This window comes from Rattus norvegicus, chromosome 1, assembly GCF_036323735.1.
Source record: "Rattus norvegicus strain BN/NHsdMcwi chromosome 1, GRCr8, whole genome shotgun sequence".
Taxonomy (NCBI): Eukaryota; Metazoa; Chordata; class Mammalia; order Rodentia; family Muridae; genus Rattus; species Rattus norvegicus.
The window spans coordinates 28,854,609-28,880,985 of NC_086019.1; the positions used below are offsets into that span (position 1 = coordinate 28,854,609).

General features: G+C 41.0%; 2 protein-coding genes across 3 annotated transcripts in view; both read left to right on the forward strand.

Moving 5' to 3' along the window:
- The first annotated feature begins 251 nt into the window (after positions 1–251).
- Hint3 (histidine triad nucleotide binding protein 3) lies at positions 252–10,115 on the forward strand. Of its 2 annotated transcripts, NM_001100825.1 has the most exons (5): positions 252–461; positions 3,786–3,903; positions 6,383–6,452; positions 7,920–8,046; positions 9,681–10,115. In NM_001100825.1, the coding sequence occupies exons 1-5, from the start codon at positions 282–284 to the stop codon at positions 9,711–9,713; spliced, it is 528 nt and encodes a 175-aa protein (NP_001094295.1). In that variant the 5' UTR covers positions 252–281; the 3' UTR covers positions 9,714–10,115. The 2 variants fall into 2 exon arrangements, with proteins under 2 accessions (NP_001094295.1, NP_001263362.1); NM_001276433.1 differs by lacking the exon at positions 7,920–8,046.
- Positions 10,116–18,752: 8,637 nt separating this feature from the next.
- Trmt11 (tRNA methyltransferase 11 homolog) overlaps positions 18,753–26,377 on the forward strand; it is a 55,319-nt gene continuing 47,694 nt past the window's right edge. Inside the window, 2 exon segments of the mRNA NM_198051.2 lie at positions 18,753–18,862; positions 23,213–23,272. Of these exon segments, the coding sequence (NP_932168.2) occupies positions 18,791–18,862; positions 23,213–23,272 (132 nt within the window). The 5' untranslated portion in view covers positions 18,753–18,790.

Consider the following 26,377-nt stretch of genomic DNA (forward strand, 5'->3'; position numbering starts at 1 on the left):
TTGCACTTTAGACTAAGGTTATTGGCAACTCCCAAGCCCCTGGTTAGGTTCTTGAAACTGAGCTGTTTGCGTCATCACGGAGCGACGGGCGGGGTCAGGGCAAGCCTTACCGCGCCCTCCTCGCCCACTGACAGTCTCCCCTTCCCAGTGTCTGTCCCTGCGCGTGCGCAGACTTCGCATTGCTAGGAGGGCGGAGCAAGGCGGCGGCTCCGGGTGCCACGGGTGCGCACGCGCCAGGCCTTGAGCAGCTCAGCTGATCCTCAGGTCGCCTCTCGGCCGCCATGGCTGAAAAGCAAGCGGGCTTAGCTGGAGAGCCGAATCCCGACTGTACGGTCACTGCCAAAGCAGGACCTGAGGTGTCCTCGCCTGGGACCTCGGAGTCCAGGGACTATGACAGTAACTGCGTGTTCTGCCGCGTCGCGGCGGGTCAGGAACCCGAAACTGAACTCTTATACTGTGAGGTGGGCGGCGACAGGCCGGGGTGGGTGGGAGCCCGACCTCCAATCCAGGCTCGCAGGCTTCTGTCTCTGCACCGACCTGCTAAACCTACCGTGTAATTGACTTCTTTCAGGGACCCAGAGGTCCTCCAGAGGTGCCTTTGCTGCTCAGTAGGGAGAGATAGTAGTAATGGAGCCAGGCACACTCGCCTCCCTCTGCATGCATTTGCAACACAGCAGCATCCTGTGTCCTTGTTTTTATTATAAGGAGTCTTCCTCTTCTCTAGATAGTAAGTTATGTACATTTCCAGTATCCTTAGAGAGCGTACAACTAGCAGAAAACAGGTCATGGGCGTGGTGACGAAGAGTGAATTTGACTGAAAATAGGCGAAATGGAGTTTCATGACTGGGTCTGAAGTCGAACTGATAACTAACAGTTCATAGCTTGTAAGTGGCTACACACCACTGGGAAAAATATCTCTTATCAACCGCGAGGGCTTCATGAACGCCTCCCCTTTTCGTTACAAGATCTGGACAGGATTCAAACCTATGCAGATCACTTGTAGTTAATCATACTTGCTGCGAGTTCAAGAGTGCAACAGCCATGACATACCTGGAAATTCCAGAAAACTTTCCCTTTCCCCTGGCTCAAACATATTTTGCATCTCATCATCCCTCATAGAGAGTTAATCTTTTGAGAGAGATTTATCATTTTGCATTTAAAACTCTCATTACACATATATTCGTTGTAAACGAATGATTGGACTTATATAAGGTGTTGGTATACTATATATATATACATATATATATATATATATATATATATATATATATGGTGTTGGTAATTATACAAATAATGGCAGAAGAAATTGTTTGATTTGGAATAATCAGGGTTACCAACATCATGAAGAATTTGTTTGCAAGACTTTCCAACAAAAGTCAGAGATGATTCTTTGCCTCAGAGATCTCTGTATGGTTTTCTTACTGTATTTTTCAGAATTCATTTAAGCAAAGGACATACCACATATTCTTAGTAGGGGGCTTACCAGTACCAAGGGCAGTGTTTTACTCTTTGTGTATGAGTCACAAAGATATATATATACATATATATATATATATACATATATATATATATATATATATTACCATGCCTGGTATTCATATCTCATGGTATTGATATGAATTATTATTAAGGGTCTCCTAGAAATAGCCCAGTGGTAGTGGTACATGCCTTTAATTCCAGCATTCAGAAGGCAAAGGCAGGAAGATCGCTATGTTGGAGGCCAACCTGCCCTATACAGTGAGTTCCTAGACAGCCAAGGCTACAGAGAAATCTCTTGAAAAGCCAACCAACAAAACAAAGAAACAACCCAAGCAAACAAAGGAGAGAAAGAAAGTGGGCTCTTAGAAATGAAAAATGAAAAAATGTTTGAGAAACCATAGAAATGTTGCCATGCCAGAGCCCATACTTAGTAATATTAGCTGATTTAACTGCTCTTTTGCTAATTAAAATTGCTAACACCTTAGATACCATGCTACGCAGATGTTCTTTCAAATGTACTTGCTTGGTTTAGATATGAAGGGACAGTTCCTGGGAAGAAATTGTAGCTGCGTAGAAAATACTTGAGAATTATTTGTTAGGAAAATGTTGGAAGAAGAATAGAAGCAGGTCCTGGAGTAGTCTGGGAAAGTTGCAGCTAGAACAGCATGGGAGAGCGTTACACAGCCTCTTCTGCTTTGTGCTTTGGAAGACTCTGTCCCAGACCAATACTCCACAGCTGTGCAGTGATCCTTTAATAGGCATTCGGTACTCGATCGCTTGGTTTTCCCAACACTGTCACTGAGTTAGGGACAGTTGGCTTCTTTGCAGCATTTTGCCCTGGGAAGTCTTACTATAAAGGACAGCTGTAGCCTGGCAGTCGTGGCACACACCTTTAATCCCAGCACTTGGGGGACAGGGACAGGCAGATCTCTGAGTCTGAGGCCAGCCTGGTCTACAAAGGAAAACCAAAAAGGAAAAGAAAAAAAGAGAAACCGTGGCTCGGTGGCAGAACTTGCTAGGCTTCGTAAGCATGTTAGGCCCTGGGTTTGGTCACCAGCGCAACAACAACAACAACAAGCATATATGGACACACACAGATAATTTTGTATTTTTGGCAATATGTCTTTCTGATTGGATTTGTTTTTTAATAGTGGTTGGTTCAGTAGTACAATAGAGGACAGTAAAATCACAGAACCGAGTTCAGTATCTTAACAGCTTAGTGGAAATGCAGTTAACAGGTAACTAAAATACCCAGTTTCTTTGCCTCTAAATGTAAAACAGTGTATCTATCGTGTTGGTTTGTGTACGTGTGCATGTGTAGAGGCCAGAGATGAGTGTTCGCTGTCCCTTCCTACTGCTGTTTACCTTATTGCCTTAGACAGAGTTGCTCACAGAAACTGAAGCTTGTAGATTTGGCTGGACTTAGTGGCTCAACAACCACTCCAGGACACCCCAACCACACACACACACCTCCACCTTGTAGCACTGCTAGACAACAGACTTTGTGGGGCTGGGCCTGAACAGGGTGGGAGGTGCATGTCAGCGTCAGCTTTCATCAGGAATTAAATCTCTTCAGCCAGAGGCTTGATGGCTTCTTGACCTTTTCTAAAGCATCCCATTGACACCAATGTTTATGCCTACCCTCTGAAAGACCGTAATAAATGGAGGAAAATAGAGTCTCTATGCCTGGCATGATAGCTAATTATGGCTAATAGTGTGGATTTGAGGTTCTCGTGACACGGAATCCTGAGTCCTGGAATACAGAATTGATGGATAGCAGTGTGTCCAGGGGACTTTGCTGATAAAAACTATGTTCATTGACTTAACTTTTAATTTTGAGTGATCAAAGCTTGAAGTAGGGATGAGAAAATATATAATAAAATTTAAAAGTGAGATTTCTCTTTCTTCATTGTCTGTGCAGGGTTTCTTTGTGTAGCCTGTAGGCTGTGCTTGAACTGTCTCTTTAGACCAGGCTGGCCTGGAATTCACAGAGATCCACCTGCCTCTGCTTCTGCCCCAAGTGCTGGGATTAAAAAGTGTGTGCCACCACTGCCGGGCTGAAACAGATTTCTGGTAAGAAAGTTTTAATGAATTTTACTCATAGTTGTTCCTTGAAATCAACTTAATATAATAAATACCACATGACAGAAGCTGAAGCTTATCTTTGTGAATTTAAGTTATGAAAATGCTCATTAGGCCTAGATTGGAACATAAATGCCATTTCCCTGTGCTTAAGTCATAGCACAGCAGAATAATGTCGGGAAATTTGTTTTTCGGTTTACTCACCAGTATGTCTCTCTCTTTAGAACAAAGACCTGGTTTGTTTCAAAGATATCAAACCAGCAGCACTTCACCATTACCTCGTGGTGCCAAAAAAGCATATTGGAAGTTGCAAGGATCTAAACAAAGATCACATAGAAATGGGTAAGATGAGTTCTCTTTAAATATGGCAGTGACAATTAAAAAAGAAAAAGGCTAGTCAAGTTGTCAAGAAAGTAAGACTTAATGAACCATTCTATTTAAGAAACCAAATAGAAATGTTTAAGAAATGACAGTAGACTTCCATGTGTCTGTCACACTGACTTTAATTAGTAACTCGTGGCCATTTCTTTTCATATATTAACCAGCCACAGTGGATTTGAAGCAAATTTCAGATGTGGGAATATTTAATTTTTAAAATCTTTTAAGAGATAGCGAATGGTGCTTTATAGTATTTTGTGCTGTTTTGAAGGCTGGCTCTCACTATCTTGGCTTCAGCAGTGAACACACAGAAGCCTCAGTGGACTGTGCATGTATGACCATGCCTGGCCTTGTTTGCACTTTTAAATGATTGTTTTGTTGACTTTGAAATTGGAATATGCTATGAAAAATCAGAAACAAGTTATGAAGTATTATGAACTTATATTGCATGATAATTTCAGATGCAGATAAATCGGCACCATAGTTTAGTTAGGAGGTCTTGAACTTCTAGCTTCTGAAAAGGAGATCCGAATGTTGTTTCTATGAGATTATTCTGTATTACCTACTCAGCGCTTTCTTCAACTTTTTTCTGACACCTTTTCCTAAGACACTTTTCAGTTTATTCCAGGTCTGGTTTAGTAGCCTTTCTCACCAGGGTCTGGGTTTAGTTTGGCAGTACTATATGGCATTCTACAACAGATAAATCAGACTAAATTCTTTAGAGGTAAGAAAACTCTTAGATTAAAAAAATCTTGGTTTTATAGCATTATTGTTCATGAGCTTGTAGGTGACTGAATTACCAGTTTGAAAGTTGTTTCTAAATAATACAAAATTCTATACTTACTTGTTTTAACCATGTGCTTTAGAACATATATTATGGATAAACACAGGGTAACATTTATGCTTATAGACTTAATATTTACCCTATGACTGACTGATTGCGTATTTCTTACTAAAAGTTTCTATTTCATTCTTTGGATATTTACCAGAGATAATATGACCTCTTAGGACATTTTATTTTATCTTCAAGGTAACTTCATGGACATTAGAAGCTTCTATCATAACTAGTTATAAATATTGATGCTGATCTCATTAGGAATTTCATTATCTTGCTCCCTTTGTACTTTTTATGTGAATATTTTCATACTAACATTTTAAAGGTAGTTTATGAAGTAAGGAAAATAATGTGTACATGGAAGGATGTGGTAACGATGTGCAGTCCTCCCACTCACTGATACTTAATAGAATCCCACTCACTGATACTTAATAGAATCCCACTCACTGATACTTAATAGAATCCCACTCACTGATACTTAATAGAATCCCACTTACCTGCTGAGTGCATAGTTTTTTTTTTTTTTTTTTTTTGGTTCTTTTTTTTTTCGGAGCTGGGGACCGAACCCAGGGCCTTGCGCTTCCTAAGCAATCGCTCTACCACTGAGCTAAATCCCCAACCCGAGTGCATAGTTTTTAAGAGCATATTTCACCAGGTAGAACATATTCTAAGCATCAAAATACAGTTTGTAGCACTTACTGTGTTTGAAATCTTACAAAATATATTATTTGAGGGCTATGGAATTAAATTAGATATTTAGCATAGCAGTAAATATTTTTATGTGAAGCAGACTTATAGTTAAGTAAATATGTCAAAGAGGAATTTTTAAATGAAATAATGTTTTTAAATAATTCCAAAATAAATCAAAGAAGAGAATGCTGAATTTAAAAATAAATAGAGAACATATTAAAATTTGTGGACTATTGCTAAAGTACCTAAAGGGACACTTATTTGTTGCTTTGGATGCTAATATGAGAAAAGTCTGAAGGAGCTGGAGAGGCAGCTTAGAAGGTAAGCCTGCTTCCTGCTCTTCCAGAGGGCTAGCACCTCACAGTTGCTTACAAATGCTTGTAACTCCAGCTCCAGGAGATCTGGTATTCTCTTCTGGCCTCTGTGTGTACTTTCACTCATGTGGTACACACACACACACACACACACACACACACACACACACACACACACACACACACGTACATACAAATAAAAATAAATCTTTTTTTTTTTTGAGAAGAAAATGGGTTTCAAAATAAGTAACTTCAGTTTCCACTTCACGATACCAGAGAATAGGGGGTTGAAGAGATTGTCAGAGGTTAAGGACACTTCACTGCTTTCTGAGAGGACATGGGTTTGGTTCCCAGCACCTGCATGGCAGCTTATTCCTGTCTGTAACTCTAGTTCCATGGGACCTGACAACTCTTCTGACCTCTGTGGTCTTTTACATAGTTCACAGACATACATTCGGACTCTTACATATACAAAGAATAAAAGTAATTAATTAAAAAGTACCAGAGAAACATAGGTAAAGATAAAATAAATAGCCCAAAGGAAGTAAAGTTTTAGTGAGCTTACTGTATAGCATAGTGTAATAGTTTCTTTCCTGCTTTACAGTTGAGAGCATGGTCACTGTTGGAAAAACCATTCTTGAGAGGAATAATTTCACAGACTTCACAGATGTGAGGTGCGTATGTTCTGAGTAGAAACTAACATTAATTCTTGGTTTTTCTGAAGTTTGTCTCTCATGAGAAGGGAAGCGGTGGTGGCAGAGTTGTGCTTCAGGTGCAGTATTCCTGCACACGAGGTGAAGTCCACTGATAGTGTAAACTTAGTAGATTTTCTTCTCATGCCTCAGCATCTTCCCAAAATTTCACTTGTAGTTCGGACAGACAAGTAAGTGTGTACATACAATAGGTAGGTAAAATAGGACAAAAACAGTCCTCTCTCTCTTTTTTAAAATTTAAAAAAAAGATTTATTTATTTATTTTATGTATGTGAGTACACTGTAGCTGTCTTCAGACACAGCAGAAGAGGGCATCAGATCTCATTACAGATGGTTGTGAGTCACCATGTGGTTGCTGGGATTTGAACTCAGGACCTCTGGAAGAGTAGTCAGTGCTCTTAACCACTGAGCCATCTCTTCAGCCCAAAGTCTTTCCTTTTTGTAGTTCTATTTGTTAATTTCTATAAAGTTGGGTAAACTAGATTTTTTTCTGCAGACTTACATGGTTTAGAAATACATTGTTGAGAATAAGGAGTTGGTTTGCTGAGCAAGAGTGCTTGCAGTGCAAGCCCAGGGACCCGAGTACGAGTGCCTAGAATTCAAGTCAAAGGCTACCATGGTGTAAGCTTACCTGAAGTCCAGGATAGGGGCAGAGAGAGGAGCTTCTGAGGCTTTCTGGCTGCTGGGCTACCTTCAGGTTTAGAGAAAGACCTGTCCTAAGACAGAGGGTCAGTTATGACACGCAGCTACATGTGTACACATGTACACACCACCATTAGGTTATGACACCCAGCCATAGATGTACACACATACACACCATCATTAGGCTTTTAATGTAGAGTTAACTTTAATTATTTGCTGAACAATTGCTTTTTAAGAATTAAATGCTTTCCTATTTAAAAGAATGAGCTCATAAATGTTTTATAAATTAGGAAATTATGGACAAATGGCATCTAAATTGTTTTAGTATTTGACAAGAACCTTTTCTGGTTACAAAAGCTTGTTTTTTTTGTAATAATTAATATTACTATGGAAATGTGGTTTAGTGTCTGGGTATTGTATTAAAGGCAAAAGTCTGCCATCTACTGGCTATGTCTTAAAGCAACGAACACTGCCTGAATGTTCTTATGCTAATTCATTTGTGTTGAGGGTCATTTACATGAGCATATCTTTGCAGAATTCTGCTTATTATGCTAAGTATCAAACTGACTAGTAATAATGCAGCTCGACTTTCTAGAGGTTGTATGAGGCTGCCCCTGATAAATGGTGAGAATTGTCTATGAACTTCAGCATGAAGGACTTTGGCAATGCTTGTGCATAAGGAAGACCTATGAATGGAATTTGCTCGCCTCTGGGTAATTATCTCTGATTGACGTGTACTGTCAGACGCCTTGAGAAGTGAGTGGTCAGTGGCGCCTTGTGTTTCAGAATGGGCTTCCATGTGCCTCCGTTCTGCTCCGTCTCTCATCTGCACCTTCATGTCATAGCGCCCGCCAAAGAGTTCGGCTTCCTATCGAGGGTGGTTTACAGGCGGGATTCCTACTGGTTTATCACGGTGAGCGCTCCCATCACGGCAGCAGTGTAGCAGCAAGTTTAAAGGCTTTGGCCCTATCGTTCTTGTTTTCTTTATTGCACTGACAAAGAATTCTGTTTGTCTTAACCACTTATCTTCATAAACTGCACCCAGAAAAAAATATATCCAGAATTTAATTAATTTAACATTGATGAATATTGAACCAGAATCGTCTTATGCTAGTAGGCAACATTTTCCTCTGTTGATATATTTCAGCCCTACCTCCAGCCCTGAGATGTGTGTTATCCAGATAGGCCTTGAAATTGGGATCTTTGTACCAGCCTCCTGTGGGAGCCAGGATGACAGGCTCATGCTACAGTTCTCAGTTCCAAATAATACTTTGAATTTGAGGAATTTTCTGGGCAATCTGACTCTATAGGATGAGAAGTAGAACATATATAGAAAAGCAGAGCTTTAAGAATTTCGATCTGGGCTGGGTGGTGGTGCACATACCTTTAGTTCCAGCACATGGGAGACAGACGCAGGTGGATCTCTGTGAGTCTGAAGCAAGCCTGGTCTACAGAACTAATTCTCAGGGCTACACTGAGAAGTTCTTGTCTCAAAAAACAAAAAGCAATACAAAACAAAACAAAAGCAAACAAAAAAAATTCAGATCTAGATATAAATTCTGGTGTTCTTAATTGAAACATCATATATAGATAGATAGTTTTAAAGCTCGGAGAGGAGTACAAACTGCATGCAGTACTAGGGGATTGCATGCAGTTTGATATCTTCTTATTTCCTATGCACAGTGTTTCTCCTTACCACATCCCAACCGTAGTCATATGCTTATTCTAATCAAAGAGCCAACACTGATACCCATCACTACCCCAGGTGTAGCTCACTTCAGGTTCCACTCCTATTGCCATATCCCCTGTAGGTCTGGGTAGCTGTATAACCTGTATCCCCTGTGGGGCCATCCATATGGAATCATTTCACTTCCATACACACCCTCTATGCTTTGCTGTTTTATTCTCCTTCTGTTTCTTAGCTACCAGTGATACTTTTAATGTTTCCAAAATTTTCCTTTTTAGAGTTAGTTAGATCCTTCCTTCCTTCCTTCCTTCCTTCCTTCCTTCCTTCCTTCCTTCCTTCTTTCCTTCCTTCCTCCCATTTTGTTTATGTTTTTTGAGACAGGATCTCGCTATGTAGCTCTGGCTCTCCTGGAACTTAGACTGGACTGCCCTCAAACTCAGAGATCTGCATGCCTCTGCAGATCCCCAGGTGCTGGGATTGAGGCATGTGCCACAATACTGGGCTTTAAGAATTTCTTATAATTGGAATCTCACAGGATATAACATTTTCAGACTGACCTGTCCTTTAGTAATATGATCTTGTTTCTTCTATATCTAGTTTATAACATTTTTAATATTGTATTTATATTTCTTTTCGTATAGAAGCTTTTAAATATTTAATGTTACTTGGAATCTGCCTGTTTATATTTTTATTTTACTATAATTTATAGGACTATTTTATTTTCTTTCTGTAAGATATTTTTAAAACAAAATATGATTATTTCTTGTTCTTTGGTATTACAAGGAGAATTATCTAACAGAGGCACTAATAACTAGAATGAGCCATATATTCATGTTTTTTAAATTTATTTTTTATTACAGGTTGATTATTTGCTTGAAAAGCTAAGAAAATAAAGATGTGAACCATGGACAAGTTCTTTCCCTGACTCAGAGCAGCCGTTGGTTTGCTCTCTGAAGGCTAATTGCAGCCTGAAGGTTGCTGGCTCACATGTAACACTACCACTGGGGAGCCTTACATTTTTTTCTGAATAATTATTTTCTGACATGTCATAGTTATGTGAGAATTTTCTCACTGACTTCAGTCCATCTAATACAAATTCTGCTAATCAAGATGCATCCTGTATTTTTTTAAAGTTCAAGTTTCATTTATTAATAGTCTTAATAATAATTTGTGGTGAATAAATTGGCATAAAAATTTTGAACCTTTATTATAGTAAAAGAGAAAAATTAGCCATTTTATGACAGTTGTATAGTCTTACACATAAATATTCAAAATAAAGAATACCATGCCACTAATATTGTGTGATTTTCATGATAGAAGCAGTTATGTATGTGTCATTTTTAACTGGTTTCACACACACACACACACACACACACACACACACAATTAGTTTCCTCTTAGCCATAGGGAAGTTATTCTCTGAGTCTCTCAGTGAGTATATGAAACCCACTATAATACCAAAACCCATAATATATCCTGTGCTTTCTCATTATATGCATACCATAGATAGTTTATAACAATTATAGTAAGAGATTAATAACAATGTTAATAAAATAGGAGTTACAACAGTATACAATTAAAATACTGTCAATGTTTATGATTGTACTTTGTGCCATACTAAGTCGACTATAGCTACTCTATGCTGTGACAGTTAACCTAATAACTGAGGTGGGTACTCTAAGTGAATAAATGTATACAGACTGTGTGGATGCTTCTCTTCCCAGGTGGGATAGAGAGGAGTGGTGTGAGATTTCTGTGCAGAATTGCATGTAGTTTACAATATGTGGATTGTTTATTTCTGGGATTTTCACTTACCATTTAGGGTTAACTATAGGTAACTGAAACTATAAAAGTTAGGTCACAAAAGGTGAACGTTTAGATAAGAGGGACCTACTTCAATGTACCTTTCAATGAATGTTTATAACACCCAGCAACACTGTTATGTTAACAAAACTTCTATGCAGTATTCCCTGTCAGGAGACAAAGAAGAAACACAAATTAGTAATGTACAAAAAGTGACAGAAACTGTTGCCATATGGTAGGTTTTTTATCAAAAGAAAATGAAGGTAAATAGTGACTTGAAGTGGAGACATAAAGAAGTTTACCGTGATGACAGTGCTATTGGTGTGTCCTTCAGTCATAGTGTTTACTGGGAGTTGTTCTTGAGGTATCAACAGACACAACAGTGACTGAAGAGACAGCAGGTGGTGAAAGCCAATTGTACATTGTGCCAGTGTCTAGTAGAGTCATGTATGTGAGCAGCAAGAAAGAAGCATAAAGACTAATGGCATTATAGAAATCCACTAAGATTTCTGCTTTTTCGATTGTTTGCTTTGGCATGCTATTATGCAGTCTTAAGTAACATACCACTTATTGCAGTGCTTGGTTATAATGTCTATAGTTAAGTGTTCTGTAGTATGATTAAAATTCATTAATTAACAAATAATTTTTAATATTTAATGAGTACTAAACAATACTGGGATCCAGAACTAAAGAAATGATGCCAGTCAGCCTGCGTTCAGTTGCCATTGTTGTGGGAGTAAGACAAAAATAATTGATTAGATTTTTGTTTGTTGAGTGTGGTAATGTCCAGGCAAGTGGCCATGAGAGGGAGACCTCTGATGAGAATAGGTAGTAAACATTGAAATTCAAGACTCAGTGTTAGACTGATGGTGGGAAAGCTGAGAACCTTGAATTCTGTTCCACTGTTAATTTATACAAACTTCTGAATTTCAGTTTATTCACTAGAAATAGAGAAAGGGGCTATGGGATCTCAAAATTAGATTTATAGGTTTTACAACACTGCCTTGTGTAATAGCTTTCTGATTATTTATACAGTTGATTTTTCTGTACTAGTAAAAATATGATAAACTTTGGGAGAAGTGCAACCTTTGAATACTTTACTCTGAATTTGCATTGATGCGGTTGGTATGATAGTACTTGGAAGGTGGTTAAGGGGTTTTTCAGATGCCTTTAGGGACCTCTAAAATGTAATTAGCTGGTTGGTTCTGTTTGTATAGGTTTCTATCCTCTTACGGGGGCTCAGTGGGTCTACCAGGTGATGGAACCCTGAGGACCTGTGTTGGATCTCTGGACCTCTGTACAGGTGGCACAAGATAATAAAGGAGTCTACAGTTTGTCCTCTGACCTGCACACATGACCTCTATGTATTGCCACCCCCTATCAATTATAAATGTACACATACACTGATGATAACAGAAATAAAATAAAAAATCCTTAAAAGAACATTTTAGTGTACATTTTCTGTACTCTTAAAGGTGAATAATCAAATTACAATTGAAATCTACTTAGTCTTTTCACTAGCATCCAGTTATGTGTTATCTATCCATAACGGTGCTTCAAAGCAAAGCTAATTAATAATGTGCCTTATTCACAATATATTGCTATGAAGCCACACCATGACCAAGGCGGCCCTTGTAAGGGAAAACGTCGGGGGCTTTGTACACTTGTAGAGGTTTAGTTATCAGCCTGGCGGCCTGCAAGCAGCTCGAGCTGCAGACGAGAGCTGCGTCCTGATCCACAGGCAGAAAGAGACACTGGCCTGTTGTGGGCTTTTGAAACCTCAAAGCCCACTCCCAGTGACACTTCCTCCACATGTACTTCATTAAGGCTACACCTAGTTTTTCTAATCCTTCTCAAACAGTTCCACTCTGGACTAAGCACTCAGACGTATCAGACTGTGGGCACCATTCTTGTTCATGATGATACTGTAAGGAATGGTCAGTTATAAAGTCCAGCATAACTCTGCATATCTGTTCTAGTTTTCTATTCAAATTTTATAAATGCAAATGAAGAGGAATCCTAAACTGGGTGTTGTGCACAGGCCTATAATTTCAACACTTGGGACGGGGAGGAGTGAAGATCTTAACACATAGAACATAGAGTTTGAGGCCAATCTGGAATTCATGAAAACTAGTTTAAACAAAACAGTAACTTTAAAGTGTGTTTTACTGAATTTTCATTTATGTAGTTTATAACAGCGTTCTTACATTTTAGAGTATTATCCTAACAACTTATTAACTAAACTTTTTATTATCAGAATGATTTTTATTTTAATGAGAGGTGTGATAGTTTTAAGGATTTGACTCTTGTGATTTTAGTAGTACTTCCTTTGGAGTCAGAACCCAGAAAGGCAGGTAGGCCCAGTGGAAAGTCCTTGTAGCTGGTTTGTAGGTACTACACCAGAGAGTAGGAATGCTAGGAAGTCCAATATGTCCATCTCCTTGCTACAGGTAATCCCTCCTCACTGCTGGGTAAAGCTTTTCAGGTGTAGCCTGTTGAGGTCAGAGCACCCATAGCCTGTGCCTTTTTTGTACTTGGGATTTTGGCAGGCATGGTAGCTGTTGCTTACATTGCCTCCCCCCACCCTGCCCCCGAAAGGATTTGAGCAACACTAACAAAGGCAAATTTCTCTTTTTAAAAACAGAAAATCTCATTAGAAAAACAACAAAAGAGCTTTCGGGGTATCCACCTGCACCCAGAGCTGACCCTGCACCACAGCTCTCTGTATCAAGATCCCACTGGGAGAAAGTTGGTCTCCCAGGAGCACTGAGACACCTGAGAGCACAAGTAAGACCACCACTTCTGCTCTGAGGGGCCTGCACGGAGCCCTCAGGACACAGGAACTGAGGAACAGTCTGGGGCAAGATCCTTCGGATTTCTGCCTCCGCCCTGAGCTGACCCTGTACCCAGATCCCAGATCCCACAGGGAGAGAGCTGGTCTCCCAGTAGTGCTGGCACACAGGCTTACAGGAGGGACAAGCCACTGTCAGAGACAGCAAGACCAGGTAACACCAGAGATAAGCAGATGGCAAGAGGCAAGGGCAAAAGCAACAGAAACCAAGGCCACTTGGCATCATCAGAACCCAATCCCCCCACCACAGCAAGTCCTGGATACCCCCAAACACTGGAAAAGCAAGATTTTGATTTAAATTCACAACTCATGAAGATGTTAGAGGACTTTAAGAACGACATAAATAAGTCACTTAAAGAAATACAGGACAATACAGGTAAACAGGTAGAAACTCTTAAAGAGGAAAAAAAAAAATCAACCAAGCAGGTGAAGGAATTGAACAAAACCATCCAGGATCTAAAAATGGAAATAGAAAACAATAAAGACATCACAAAGGGAAGAAAACCCTGGAGATAGCAAACCTAGGAAAGAGATCAGGAGTCATAGATGGAAGCATTACCAATAGAATAAAAGAGAGAATCTCAGGGGTGGAAGATACCATAGAAAACATTGACACAACCATCAAAGAAAATGCAAAACACAAAAAGCTCCTAACCCAAAACATCCAGGAAATCCAGGATACACTGTGAAGACAAAACCTAAGGATCATAGGTATAGAAGAGAGCAAAGATTCACAACTTAAAGGGCCAGTAAATATCTTCAACAAAATTATAGAAGAAAACTTCCCTAAGCTAAAGAAAGAAATGCCTGTAAACATAAGAAGCATACAGAACTCCACATAGACTGGACCAGAAAAGAAACTCCTCCTGTCACATAATAGTCAAAACACCAAATGCATAAAACAAAGAATATTAAAAGCAGTAAGGGAAAAAGGTCAAGTAACACAAAAAGGCAGATCTATCAGAATTACACCAAATTTCTCAACAGAGACTATGAAAGCTAGAGGATCCTGGGCAGATGTCATACAGACCCTATGAGAACACAAATGCCAACCCAGGCTACTATATCCAGCCAAACTCAATTAACATAGATGGAGAAACCAAGATATTCCATGACAAAACCAAATTTACACAATATCTTTCTACAAATCCAGCACTACAAAGGATAATGAATGGTAAAGCCCAATATAAGGAGGCAAGCTACACCCTAGAGAAACCAAGAAAGTAATCTTGTTTCAACTAACCTAAAAGAAGATAGCCACACAAGCATAATTCCACCTCTAATAACAAAAATTACAGGAAACAACAATCATTGGTCCCTAATAGCTCTCAACATCAGTGAACTCAACTCCCCAATAAGAAGACATAGACTAAGAGACTGGATATGTAAACAGGACCCAGTATTTTGCTGCACACAGGAAACACACCTCAGTGACAAAGACAGTTACTTCCTCAGAGTAAAATGCTGGAAAACAATTTCCAAACAAATGGTCCCAAGAAACAAGCTGTAGTAGCCATTCTAATAGTGAATAAAATCAACTTTCAAACAAAAGTTATAAAAAAAGATAAGAACACTTCATATTCATCAAAGGAAAAATCCACCAAGATAAACTCTCAATTGCTTGAAATGAATGGGCACCTACGGGGTTGGGGATTTAGCTCAGTGGTAGAGTGCTTGCCTAGCAAGCACAAGGCCCTGGGTTTGGTCCCCAGCTCCGAAAAAAAGAAAAAAGAAGAAAAAAGAAAAAAAAAAAAAAGAAAGGGCACCTACATTCATAAAAGAAACCTTACTAAAGTTCAAAGCACTCATAATACCTCATACAATAATAGTGGGAGACTTCAACACCCTACTCTAATCAATGGAGAGATCATGGAAACAGAACCAAACAGAGACACAGAGAACTAACTGAAGTTATGAACCAAATGGATTTACCATATTTATACAACCTTTCATCCTCAAACAAAATAATATGCCTTCTTCTCACCACCTCATGCTACTGTCTTAGTCAGAGTTTCTATTCCTGCACAAACATGATGACCAAGAAGCAAGTCGGGGAGGAAAGGGTTTATTCAGCTTACACTTCCACATTGCTGTTCATCACCAAAGAACTCAGGACTGGAACTCAAGCAGGTCAGGAAGCAGGAGCTGATGCAGTGGCCATGGAGGGATGTTACTTACTGGCTTGCTTCCCCTGGCTTGCTCAGTTTGCTCTCTTATAGAACCCAAGACTACCAGCTCAGGGATGGCACCACCCACAGTGGGTCCTTCCCCCTTGATCACTAGTTGAGTGAATCTTATTAAGGCATTTCCACAGCCCATGTCAAGTTGACTCACAAAACTACCCAGTACAGGTACCCTCTCCAAAATTGACCGTATAATCAGTCACAGAACAGGCCTCAACAGATACAATAAGATAGAAATAATCTCATGCATCCTACCAGATCACCATGGACTAAGGCTGGTCTTCAATAATAACAAAAACAACAGAAAGCCCACATAGAAGCTGAACACATGGAAGCTGAACAATGCTCTACTCAATGATAACTTGGTCAAGGAAGAAAAAGGAAGGAAATTAGACTTTTTAGAATTTAATGAAAATAAAGGTACAACCTACCCAAACTTATGGCACACAATGAAAGCAGTGCTAAGAGGAAAACTCATAGCTCTGAGTGCCTGCAGAAAGAAACTGGAGAGAGCATACACTAGCAGTTTGACAGCACACCTGAAACCTCTAGAACAAAAAGCAAATACTCCCAAGAGGAGTAGACAACAGGAAATAATCAAACTCAGGGCTGGGATCAACCAAGTAGAAACAAAAAGGACTATATGAAGAATCAACAAAACCAGGAGCTGGTTCTTTGAGAAAATCAACAAGATAGATAAACCCTTAGCCAGACTAACCAGAGGGCACAGAGAGAGTATTCAAATTACCAAAATCAGAAATGAAAAGGGAGACATAACAACAGAAACTGAGAAAATTAAAAAAAATCTTCAGATCCTACTACAAAAGCCTATATTCAACAAAACTGGAAAATCTGGATGAAATGGACAATTTTCTAGACAGATGCCAGGTACCAAAGTTAAATCAGGATAAGATAAACCATCTAACCAGTCCCATAACTCCTAAAGAAAGAGAAGCAGTCATTAAAAGTCTCCCAACAACAACAACAACAACAAGAAGAAGACCAAAGACCAGGACCAGATGGGTTTAGTGGAGAATTCTATCAGAAGACCTAATACCAATACTCTCCAAACTATTCCACAAAATAGAAACAGAAGGAACATTGCCCAATTCCTTCTATGTCAACACGCTTACACTTACACCTAAACCAAACAAAGACCGAACAAAGAAAGAAAACTTCAGACCAATTTCCCTTATGAATATTGATGCGAAATTAATAAAATTCTTGCAAAACGAATCCAAGAACACATCAAAATGATCATCCATCATGATCAATTAGGCTTTATCCTAGGGATGCAGGGATAGTTCAGTATCTGGAAATTCATCAATGTAATCTACTATATAAACAAACTTAAAGGAAAAAACCCCACATGATCATCTCATTAGATGCTGAGAAAGCATTTGAGAAAATTCAACACCCCTTCATGTTAAGAAGCTTAAGCTTAAATAGAATGACAACCAAAGTGAGGAGGACTCAGGCCTTCTTAGAATGGGGAACAAAAATATTCACAGGAGGAAATATAGAGACAAATTTTGGAGCAGAGACTGAAGGAAAGACCATCCAGAGACTGTCTCACCTGGCGATCCAGCCCTTATACAGCCACCAAACGCAGACAATATTGCTAATTCGAAGAAGTGCATGCTGACAGAAGCCTGACATAGCTGTCTCCTGGAGGCTCTCCCAGAGCTTGAAAATGCAGAGGCCGATGCTCCCAGCCAACCACAGGCTCCCCAAGGGAGGAGTTAGAGAAAGAACTGATGAAGCTGAAGGGGTTTGCAACCTCATAGGAAGAACCACAAAATCAACCAACCAGACCACCCCAGAGTTCCCAGGCACCAAAACCACCATCCAAAGAGTAAACATGGACAGACCCATGGCTCCAGCTGCATATGTAGCAGTGGATGACCTTGTTGAGTATCAATGGGAGGAGAAGCCCTTGGTCCTGCCAAGGCTCAATCCCCCAGTGTACAGAAACATCAGGACTGGAACACCCTCATATAAGCTGGGGGAGAGGGGATGGGATAGGGCGTTTATGGACAGGAAACTGGGAAAGGGGTTAACATTTGAAATGTAAATAAAAAAATACCCAATTAAAAAAAAAACCTTTTCCAATGCTATTTTTTGGACTCATGCAATAAACTATACATCGAAGTTTGAATATTATTACACCTAGTAATTGTAGCTATTATCTGTAGGAGGCAATATTCCAGCTTTATACAAAAAAAAAAAATGAGGCACACAGATGTTATGAAATTTGCTGAGAGCCTAGGGATAACAAATGGTGGAACTGAGGTTTGATTAACAAGGGTCATCACTGTGTGCTGGCTGGCTTGATCACTACCACTAAACACCAACTATGTTTCTGGCATATGGAAGAAATAGGATACTTTTATATGCTGTGAATTATCAAGGTGGAATGCAAAATCCCCCAAATACAGGTCTCAGCAGGACAAAGGGTTCAGTACTTTTAACAGAAATGACAGTTGTGGAACATATATATGGGTAGCTATATATCTTACAAACTCTTTTGGTATTTGGCTCATGTGAATAATTAGGGTAGCTTCTGCCAATGTTTTTAATCTACAGTTGACTGTGGATTGACTGTGTGCCTGTAACAACATAGCATAATTACTGAATGCTAGTCCGAGGAAGGGTTTTTTGTTGGTTTCCTTACAGAGAAAACCAAGGTGGGTCCTTGACAGCTCTTGAAAAAGTTTCGCATAATCACGAAAAGTACACTCAGTGTTCTAGCTAGTGAGCCCCAGAACCCTGAACGATTAGGAGTCTACCTACACTTTACAGTGAAGTTTCGGTTCAGTTTTGAGTCGAAGAGCTGAGGGAGGAGTCGGAAGAACACTCCAAGAGGAGCATCACTGGGGAACTGCGCAGGATCACCGCAGTCTGCCCCTTAAAACAATGCACCTTTCACAAGGGGAGCATGCCAGGATAGCCACAGGCTTTGTGAACCTTATAATCTCGCTCCGCCCCGTCATGCCCCTTCCTAGAAGGTGCCACCTGTTTCTGGTTTAGCTTCCGTTTCCGGCTCCGGGCTGAGGCTCGGCGGAAACTTAGCTCCAGGGGGGAGGAGGGGGCGGGCCGGTGGAGGCCGCGCAGGCGTACCATAGTAGCCGCAATGGCGCTGCCGGGCTCCTTGAATCGCTATCTGCTGCTCATGGCACAGGAGCACCTGGAGTTCCGCCTGCCGGTGAGCCGTCCTGGGGTGCCGGGCGCAGAGGCTCGCACTCCGCACGCGCCGACTAGGGGAGGGGTCTCTGCGGGCTGCTGCGCGCGCCTGGATTGGGCGGGGGTGAGGCCGCTGTCCGCTCTGAGTCCCGGGCAGCCTTTCTCCGGGACAGTGCCCTGCCATCCAGCTCTGCACGTGCGCCTGACGCCGCAGTAAAGCAGGTGAACCGGACCCGACTCGGGACGGAGACATCCATGGGGTCGCTCGGTGGAGTGAGAAGTGTCAAAATAGGTTCAGGCACGATGGAAGGCTTGGGTTGGTACTTGATGAAGTTGGGAGAAAACTTTTATTTACTCAAGAAACAACATTCGAGTCGCGTACACGGAATGCTGAGGGTGCGCTGACTGACAGCTCTGCCCTTCAAGAGCTTAATGTTTACTTAGGCTCAGGACTAGCAGATGCGAGAGCATAGTCAACTTATTGAAGCGCAACGATGAAGGGCACTTAGTGGGAGCCTTTAAAAAGGGAGTCTTTGTCCATTAATGAATGGGGGATGTTGCCTTTCAAGGTGGGGATGACATGAGCTACAGCATTAGTTAACTGGGCAAAGGAAATAAGTACTTTGGAAGTGTAAACTGTTGTCCATTACTAGTCACCAGTTATGTAACAGAGTGGTAAACAGAAGTAGGTTGGTGGACCAGAGAAGACACTGAGCCCTCTATAACTTGGAAGAGGAGTTAAACAGGTTAGAAGAGGCAGAATTAGATGGTTTTTAACAGACAGTAAAATGAAGGACAGACTTGAGCAGTAAGACTGGAGTTAGTAAGCATCTGTTGGAATATTAAAAGATTAAGAAACTAATCTAGTGTGAGCAAGAAGGGAATAGGTTAGAGCGTGGGTGTAGGGGATGAGACCAAATGTATGTTAGGGTAAACATTTGTTATTGTTCTGCCCAAGAAAACCTGGAAATGATGAGATTTCTTCTACTTCATGCTCAAAAAGTGGTGAACCACTGGGACTGAAGAGGTGGCTAAGGACCACTGCTCCTCCAGAGGACCTGTATCTGTTGTCCCGCATCTGTATCGGGATACTGCCCACAGCCATTTGTAACCCCAGGTGGGTGGGTTGGGGGGGGTTCTTCTGGCCTCCGTAGGTACCAGGCCTTCCTTACTTATGTGAGTATACCCACAAGTTTACAAAAAAGTGGTAGGCCAAGTACAGATGCTCAGAAGTCAGACGTTAAAGGAGAGCTGAAAGGAGGCACACAACATGTCAGATAAGGAGAGAGGGAAGGTTTCCCGAGCAGGGATGGGCAGGAGTGAGCATAGTGCTTTGTGGTTAGGATGAAGGTTATGTCTCCCTACGGAAATAAGAAAATGAGAAAAGGGAAACAAGGTGGACGCCTCTCAATCAGAACGTACGAAGGAAGTGTACAAGATAGAGTTAGGGAGCACCTGGGGAGTAGAGCTAAGGAGAGGACAGAGCTGCAGGCACCATCTGGATTGTGCTGATCTCTACATGTGGATGTCCTACCCCATCTGGTCGCTATGGTAACTTACCTATAACGAACTGGAGAGTCAAAGGGCATGGTAGTATTCTCAAGATCTGAACATCAAATTGTAGCCTTAGTCCTGTGTTTCATGTCTCATATTCAAACCTGTGTTGTAAAAGCCCTTGGGCTGTCTTCACTGATGTTTTGTCAGTCTGGACAGGTTTATGATCCATTCTCATGCTGGGATTGAACTTACCCCTCACCACCTCTTTTTATTCCATGATTTCTATGCAGTTTATGTTCATTACATTCACCCCAACTCTTCCTAAAATGAATAGCCTTCTAGTACAAGAAACAGCTTGACGCATACCAAAAGAGAACCAGAGGTGGCGTTTGTTGCTCACATCTCCCTTTCTTGGTGATTTGGAGTGGGAAGCTTGGTGGTATTGTTCTCTCCTGATGGCTGTGGTCAAGGTGTAATGACCTTCTGGAAGGGAGGGAAGGAGAGTGTTGGCAAACAGTAGTGGAGACACTCACCTTCTTAGTTACTTCCTCATAGGTCCAACCAATGTGGAAGGATAGTTTACTTGCTGTATCTTATTGAAGCAAATGATTTGGCAGCATGACAAAGCAAAGTATTTCTGCAGTCATCCCATGTTTATCAGTACAAAGATACTGCTTGAAGAATGTGTGCATTCTTTGGTCTGATTTCCTCATTACATGCATGTTACATTTAAGATGTTGACTCTGGGCTGGTATGGTGGTACACTCCTGTAACCCCAACGTTTGGGAAATGGAAGCAGGTGAATCAAGAGGTCAAGGTAAAGCTTCTCTAAGGCAAAGGTCAATAGCATAAAACAGCAACCAACAGATTGGGAAAAGATCTTTACCAATCCTACATCAGAGGGCTAATAGCCAGTATATACAAAGAACTCAAGAAGTTAGACTCCAGAGAGCCAAATAACCCTATTAAAAATGAAGCTAAACAATTCTCAACTAAGGAATACCAAATGGCTGAGAAGCACCTAAAGAAATATTCAACATCCTTAGTCATCAGGGAAATGCAAATCAAAACAACACTGAGATTTCACCTCACACCAGTGAGAATGGCTAAGATCAAAAACTCAGGTGACCACAGATGCTGGTGAGGATGTGGAAAAAGAGGAACACTCCTCCATTGTTGGTGGGATTGCAAACTGGTACAACCAACCACTCTGGAAATCAGTCTGGAGGTTCCTCAGAACATTGGACATAGGACCTGAGGACCCAGCTATACTACTCCTGAGCATATACCCAAAAGATGCTCCAACATATAATAAGGACACATGCTCCACTATGTTCATAGTAGTCTTTTTTTTGTAATATCCAGAAGCTGGAAAGAACCCAGATGTCCCTCAACAGAGGAATGGATACAGAAAATGTGGTGCATCTATACAATGGAGTACTATTCAAATACTCAAGGGAGGAAATATGGAGACAGAGTGTGGACTGAAGGAAAGGAGATCCAGAGACTGCCCCATCTGAGGATCCATCCCATATCCAGACACCAAACCCAGACACTATTGCTGATGCCAAGAAGTATTTACTGACAGGAGCAAGGTATAGCTGTCCCCTGAGAGACTCTGCCAGCACCTGACCAATACAGATGTGGATGTTTGCCGCCAACCATTGGACTGAACATGGGGTTCCCAAATGGAGAAGTCAAAGAAAGGACTAAAGGAGCTGAAGGGTTTGCAACCCCACAGGAAAAACAATATCAACCAACCAGACCACCGCAGAGCTCCCAGGGTCTAAACCACCAACCAAAGAGTACACATGGAGGGACCCATGGCTCCATCCGCATATGTAGCAGAGGATAGCCTTATTGGACATCAATGGGAGGAGAGGCCCTGGTCTTGGGAAGGCTCGATGTCCCAGTATAGGGGAATGCCAGGGCAAGGAGGCGGGAGTGGGTGGGTGGGTGGGTGGGGGAGCACCCTTATAGAAGCAGGGGGAGGGAGGATGGGATAGCAGGTTTGCAGAGGGGAACTGGGAAAGGGGATAACATTTGAAATGTAAATCAATAAAATATCACCCCACCCCCAGAAAGTCAAGGCAGCCTTGGTTATATGACAATCTCATAAACAAACAAGACTGTTAACCCTCTCTAGTTTTATTACTTTACTGAAAGGTTAACCATGCACTTAGATGTTTCGAACTCACAATTATGTTCTCTAGCGAATTATTTATTTTCCGAACATCTTCAAATCATGTTTAATAATTCATTTTATATTAGTTGATTATCTTATTTACTAATCTGTAACATTTGTAAAAAAATTTTTTTTCACCTCCCCAAATCAGGACAGAAGAGTTTCTGAGGAAATTCTTTTGCAGCTCATGTATAAAATTTCTCAGAGATTGCTAACCACAGTTAGGACTATCAAAATCTCCAAGCTGTATATTAGAATTGCCTGACGCCAACACCTGTATGCTTCAGGTAGATGTCCACCTCCTCTCTTATTTCTATCATTAGCCTTACTCTCCTTAGCAGACTGAGATTAAAGGGTTTAAGATGCACTTTAGTCACTTGTCAGAAGGAACCCAACGGAGCAGAGCTTTATTGTGACTCCTGACTTCAGAGAATCCAGTTGGAGGCACAGTGGAGTGGCCGTCTGAGGCAGGGCTATGAGGAAGCTGCATGTTCACTCGACACATACCAAGAAACAGGTGGGAATCACATGGGAATCATTCTCAAAGCCTGCCTCTTAGTGACGGACTTAGCCAAGGACTCCTAAACATTCTCCAGTGTTCAAAGGTCATTAACGTGAAAAACGTGAGCCCTTGGGGGACATTTCTGCCTCAAACTATAACGAAGTATATTTTCTCTGATTTCAATACAGGAAATAACGTCTTTACTCTCGCTGTTTGGAGGCCAGTTCACTAGCAGTCAGGAGACAAAGGTAAGGCGATTTCTTTTTTAAAGCGAATAGGAGGGTAGTTTATTTTGGAGTCAGTTTGAATGATTATGGCCTGGGAACACAGATTTACGTTACCCTAAATCCCGTGTTTCAGTGCAGCAGTTTTCCTGGTTTTATAGAATAAAGGCAGTCATAAACTAAGGCAAGGCTGAAATATGTCCCACTGTACATCACAGAGGTGGTCATAGCAAGATGCAGGAAGCGTTTCTATAGGCCTGAGACGCTATCGGATGATAATCTTAGCTTTTGCCAGGGGGTGGGGGGCGGACGGATGGACAAGGGGAGCATTTTTTAATCTATTAGTGCAGTTTCCACATAGAGACAGGCAGGGTGCTAAAGCTCGCCCAAGGCAGGTACTGCAGTTCTCATCAGTCATTCTGTCTCTGAGAACACAGCTTCTTTCCTGAGTTCTTGCTCCCAGTTGCCCCTGCAGGCCAAGCCTCACAGTTGTGCATACAGGCAGGGGCCATATGTTCTTTCTGAGGTCTTGGAGCCCGGAAAGCCCATTGCTAGTGTCTGTTATAGATGAGACTGAGAAACTGGCAGGGCAGCCGCCCTCAGGCGAGAGGAATAGCAGGTTAAGACCATTAACCGAGAAACTTGTGGATTATATCAAAACTGTAAACCGTCATGATCTGGATCTGAAGAACTTTCTTTACTCTTCCTGTATCTGTTACAACCTTGAGTAATTAAGTATGGGTTGGCATAATGGAGTGGAGGTAACAGATGAAGGAACAAGTATTTAAAATAACTAAAATGAACATATGTTCAAGTAGAGTGACTATGATTCCTCCATATTTACGGGTGTTTGTGCTCTGTGAACTGTCTTACATGTATTTGAATGGTTAGAAATGGGGCTTCAGAAGAGTTTCTGTAATAATCCCCTTTTAAATTAGTAAAATACAAGTATCATTTAATTAAATTTTAATCCCTGCTAATTGTACTGTAGGACATTTTAGATACTAATGAAATAAAAACTTCCAGTACTTGTTATTTGAGATTGGTATCTTTTATATAATTTGGATTGAAAAAGTTAATCCAAATTTTTGAGTATATGCTAGAGTAAAATTTTAATTTAATACCTAGATTTATTTTATTTAAATTATATTGAACTATGGAAATATATATGTAATCACATAATATACACACAGACACAGTAGAAATACTTGAATTTTTTAAATGGTAGTTTGAAATAAGGTCAGGGTTTTGGGTAAGCAAACATAGACATGATCAAGAGAAAGGACATATCTTCATTTATAGCTTCATAAGAACCAAGATTTGCATTATTTTATCACTTAGAAATATACCAGGGGCCAGGCCTGGTGGCACATGCCTTTAATCCCAGCAACTAGGAGGCAAAGGTTGGAGTATCTCTGAGTTCGAGGCTAGCCTAGTCTACATAGTGAGTTTCAGGTACCCAAGGTTACGTAGAATAACCCCCAACCACAAAGAGAAGAAAGGAAAAAAGGTATAATATTAAATATCATAAATGATTTAAAAGCCTGAATATCTTTTTTTTTTTTTTTTTTTGGTTCTTTTTTTCGGAGCTGGGGACTGAACCCAGGGCCTTGCGCTTCCTAGGCAAGCGCAAGCCTGAATATTTTAAAATCAAGAAATCTTTTGTTTCTTTGGTTGGATGGTTTTTGAGACATGATTTCTGTGTAGCCCTGGCTGTCCTGGAGCATACTCTGTAAAACAAGCTGGCCTGGAACTCACAGAGGTTAACCTGCCTCTGTCTCCAAGTGTAGGGATTAAAGGTATGAGCTACCATAGCCTGGCTAAAATCAGAAGTTTTTAAGAAACAAACCGTGAGAGCTGTCAGTCACTCGGGATACTGCACTGTCAGCCTGGTGGCATCAGAGATAAGTATCACCAAGCAGTTTTGAAGGCCACATGAATGTGCTTTCGAATGGTGTGAGGACGTTAAGGTAGGGTGAGTTTGCATCAGACCATGTCTATATATGACCATATGTAGACCGCACATAGACCATAAATAGGCCATATGTAGACCATACATGGTAGCCACGATTTTTGGTTGTAAGGTATATCTTTAATGGCTGAGTTGCCTCTCCAGCCCTGTATCCACAATTTCAAAAGCTAAGATGACTGACCTGCTTTGAGCTCTTTTGAATTTCTCTATAACGTAGTATTATAGTGTAGTATCAGTGTTGGAAGAAGAAAGATTGAGCATGACAATCTCATCTTTTTCTTTCGATAGCTAAGAGGCCTTAGTTGAAGTTCCAGAGTGACTCAGTCACTGGCCGGAAGGATGAGGAGGGAAAGTGGGTCTAATGTGTGAGCATGCTGAGCTGAGGGCAGGATGCTGCTGTGCTTGGCCTCGCTCTGGCAAGGGGTCCTTTTCCTGGAGCTTTCCCCTGTTTTATTTGGTGGGACTGAGGATTGAGAGGTTTTTTTGGTTTGTTTGTTTGTTTTTTTTTTTTTGTTTGTTTTGTTTTTTTGCTTTTTACATTAAATAAAATGATAAAATAATTCAAGTTAGTGACAGTAATCTACGCCATGGCTTTACATCATCATTAATTCACAGGACATCTCGGGCCACAGCTATACATAGATGAGAGACCAGGTTGGGTGTGGCAGCATACCCATGTTGTCCTGTCACTTGGGAAGTTAGGGCAGGAAAAGGAGCCTCGCCTGGGTAGCTTAGAGAGGCTAAGTATCTGTGAGGGGTGGGTGTTTTCACAGTTTGGTTTCTCTTATGGTGATAGACATCGTGACCAAAAATAACTTGTGGAGAAAGGGTTTGTTTGGCTTAAACAACCTGATCCCAGTCGGTGATGATGGGAAGTCAGGGCATGAACCTGGAGGCCGGGACTTAAGCAGAGATCATGGAGGATGCTACTTATGGGTTAGCTCAGTTTGCTTTCTAACATGCCCAGGGCCTCCTGCTGAGGGATGGCACAGCTCCTAGTAGGCAGGGCCTTTCCTTAGCAATCATCTATCAAGAAAATGTCCAGCAGACTTCCTCCAGGCCAATCAGATGGAGGCAGTTCCTCGTCTAAGTGTGTCAAGTAACAAAAACCCAAGCCATTTAGAGAACAAAGAAAGAGAGGGAAGCCAGAGGGGAGA

Coding starts and splice junctions, on each gene's coding strand:
- Hint3 (NM_001100825.1), top strand. CDS start 282: ATGGCTGAAAAGCAAGCGGGCTTAGCTGGAGAGCCGAATCCCGACTGT. Junction 462..3,785: donor CTGAACTCTTATACTGTGAG/GTGGGCGGCGAC, acceptor CTCTCTCTTTAG/AACAAAGACCTGGTTTGTTT. Junction 8,047..9,680: donor ATTCCTACTGGTTTATCACG/GTGAGCGCTCCC, acceptor TTTTTATTACAG/GTTGATTATTTGCTTGAAAA.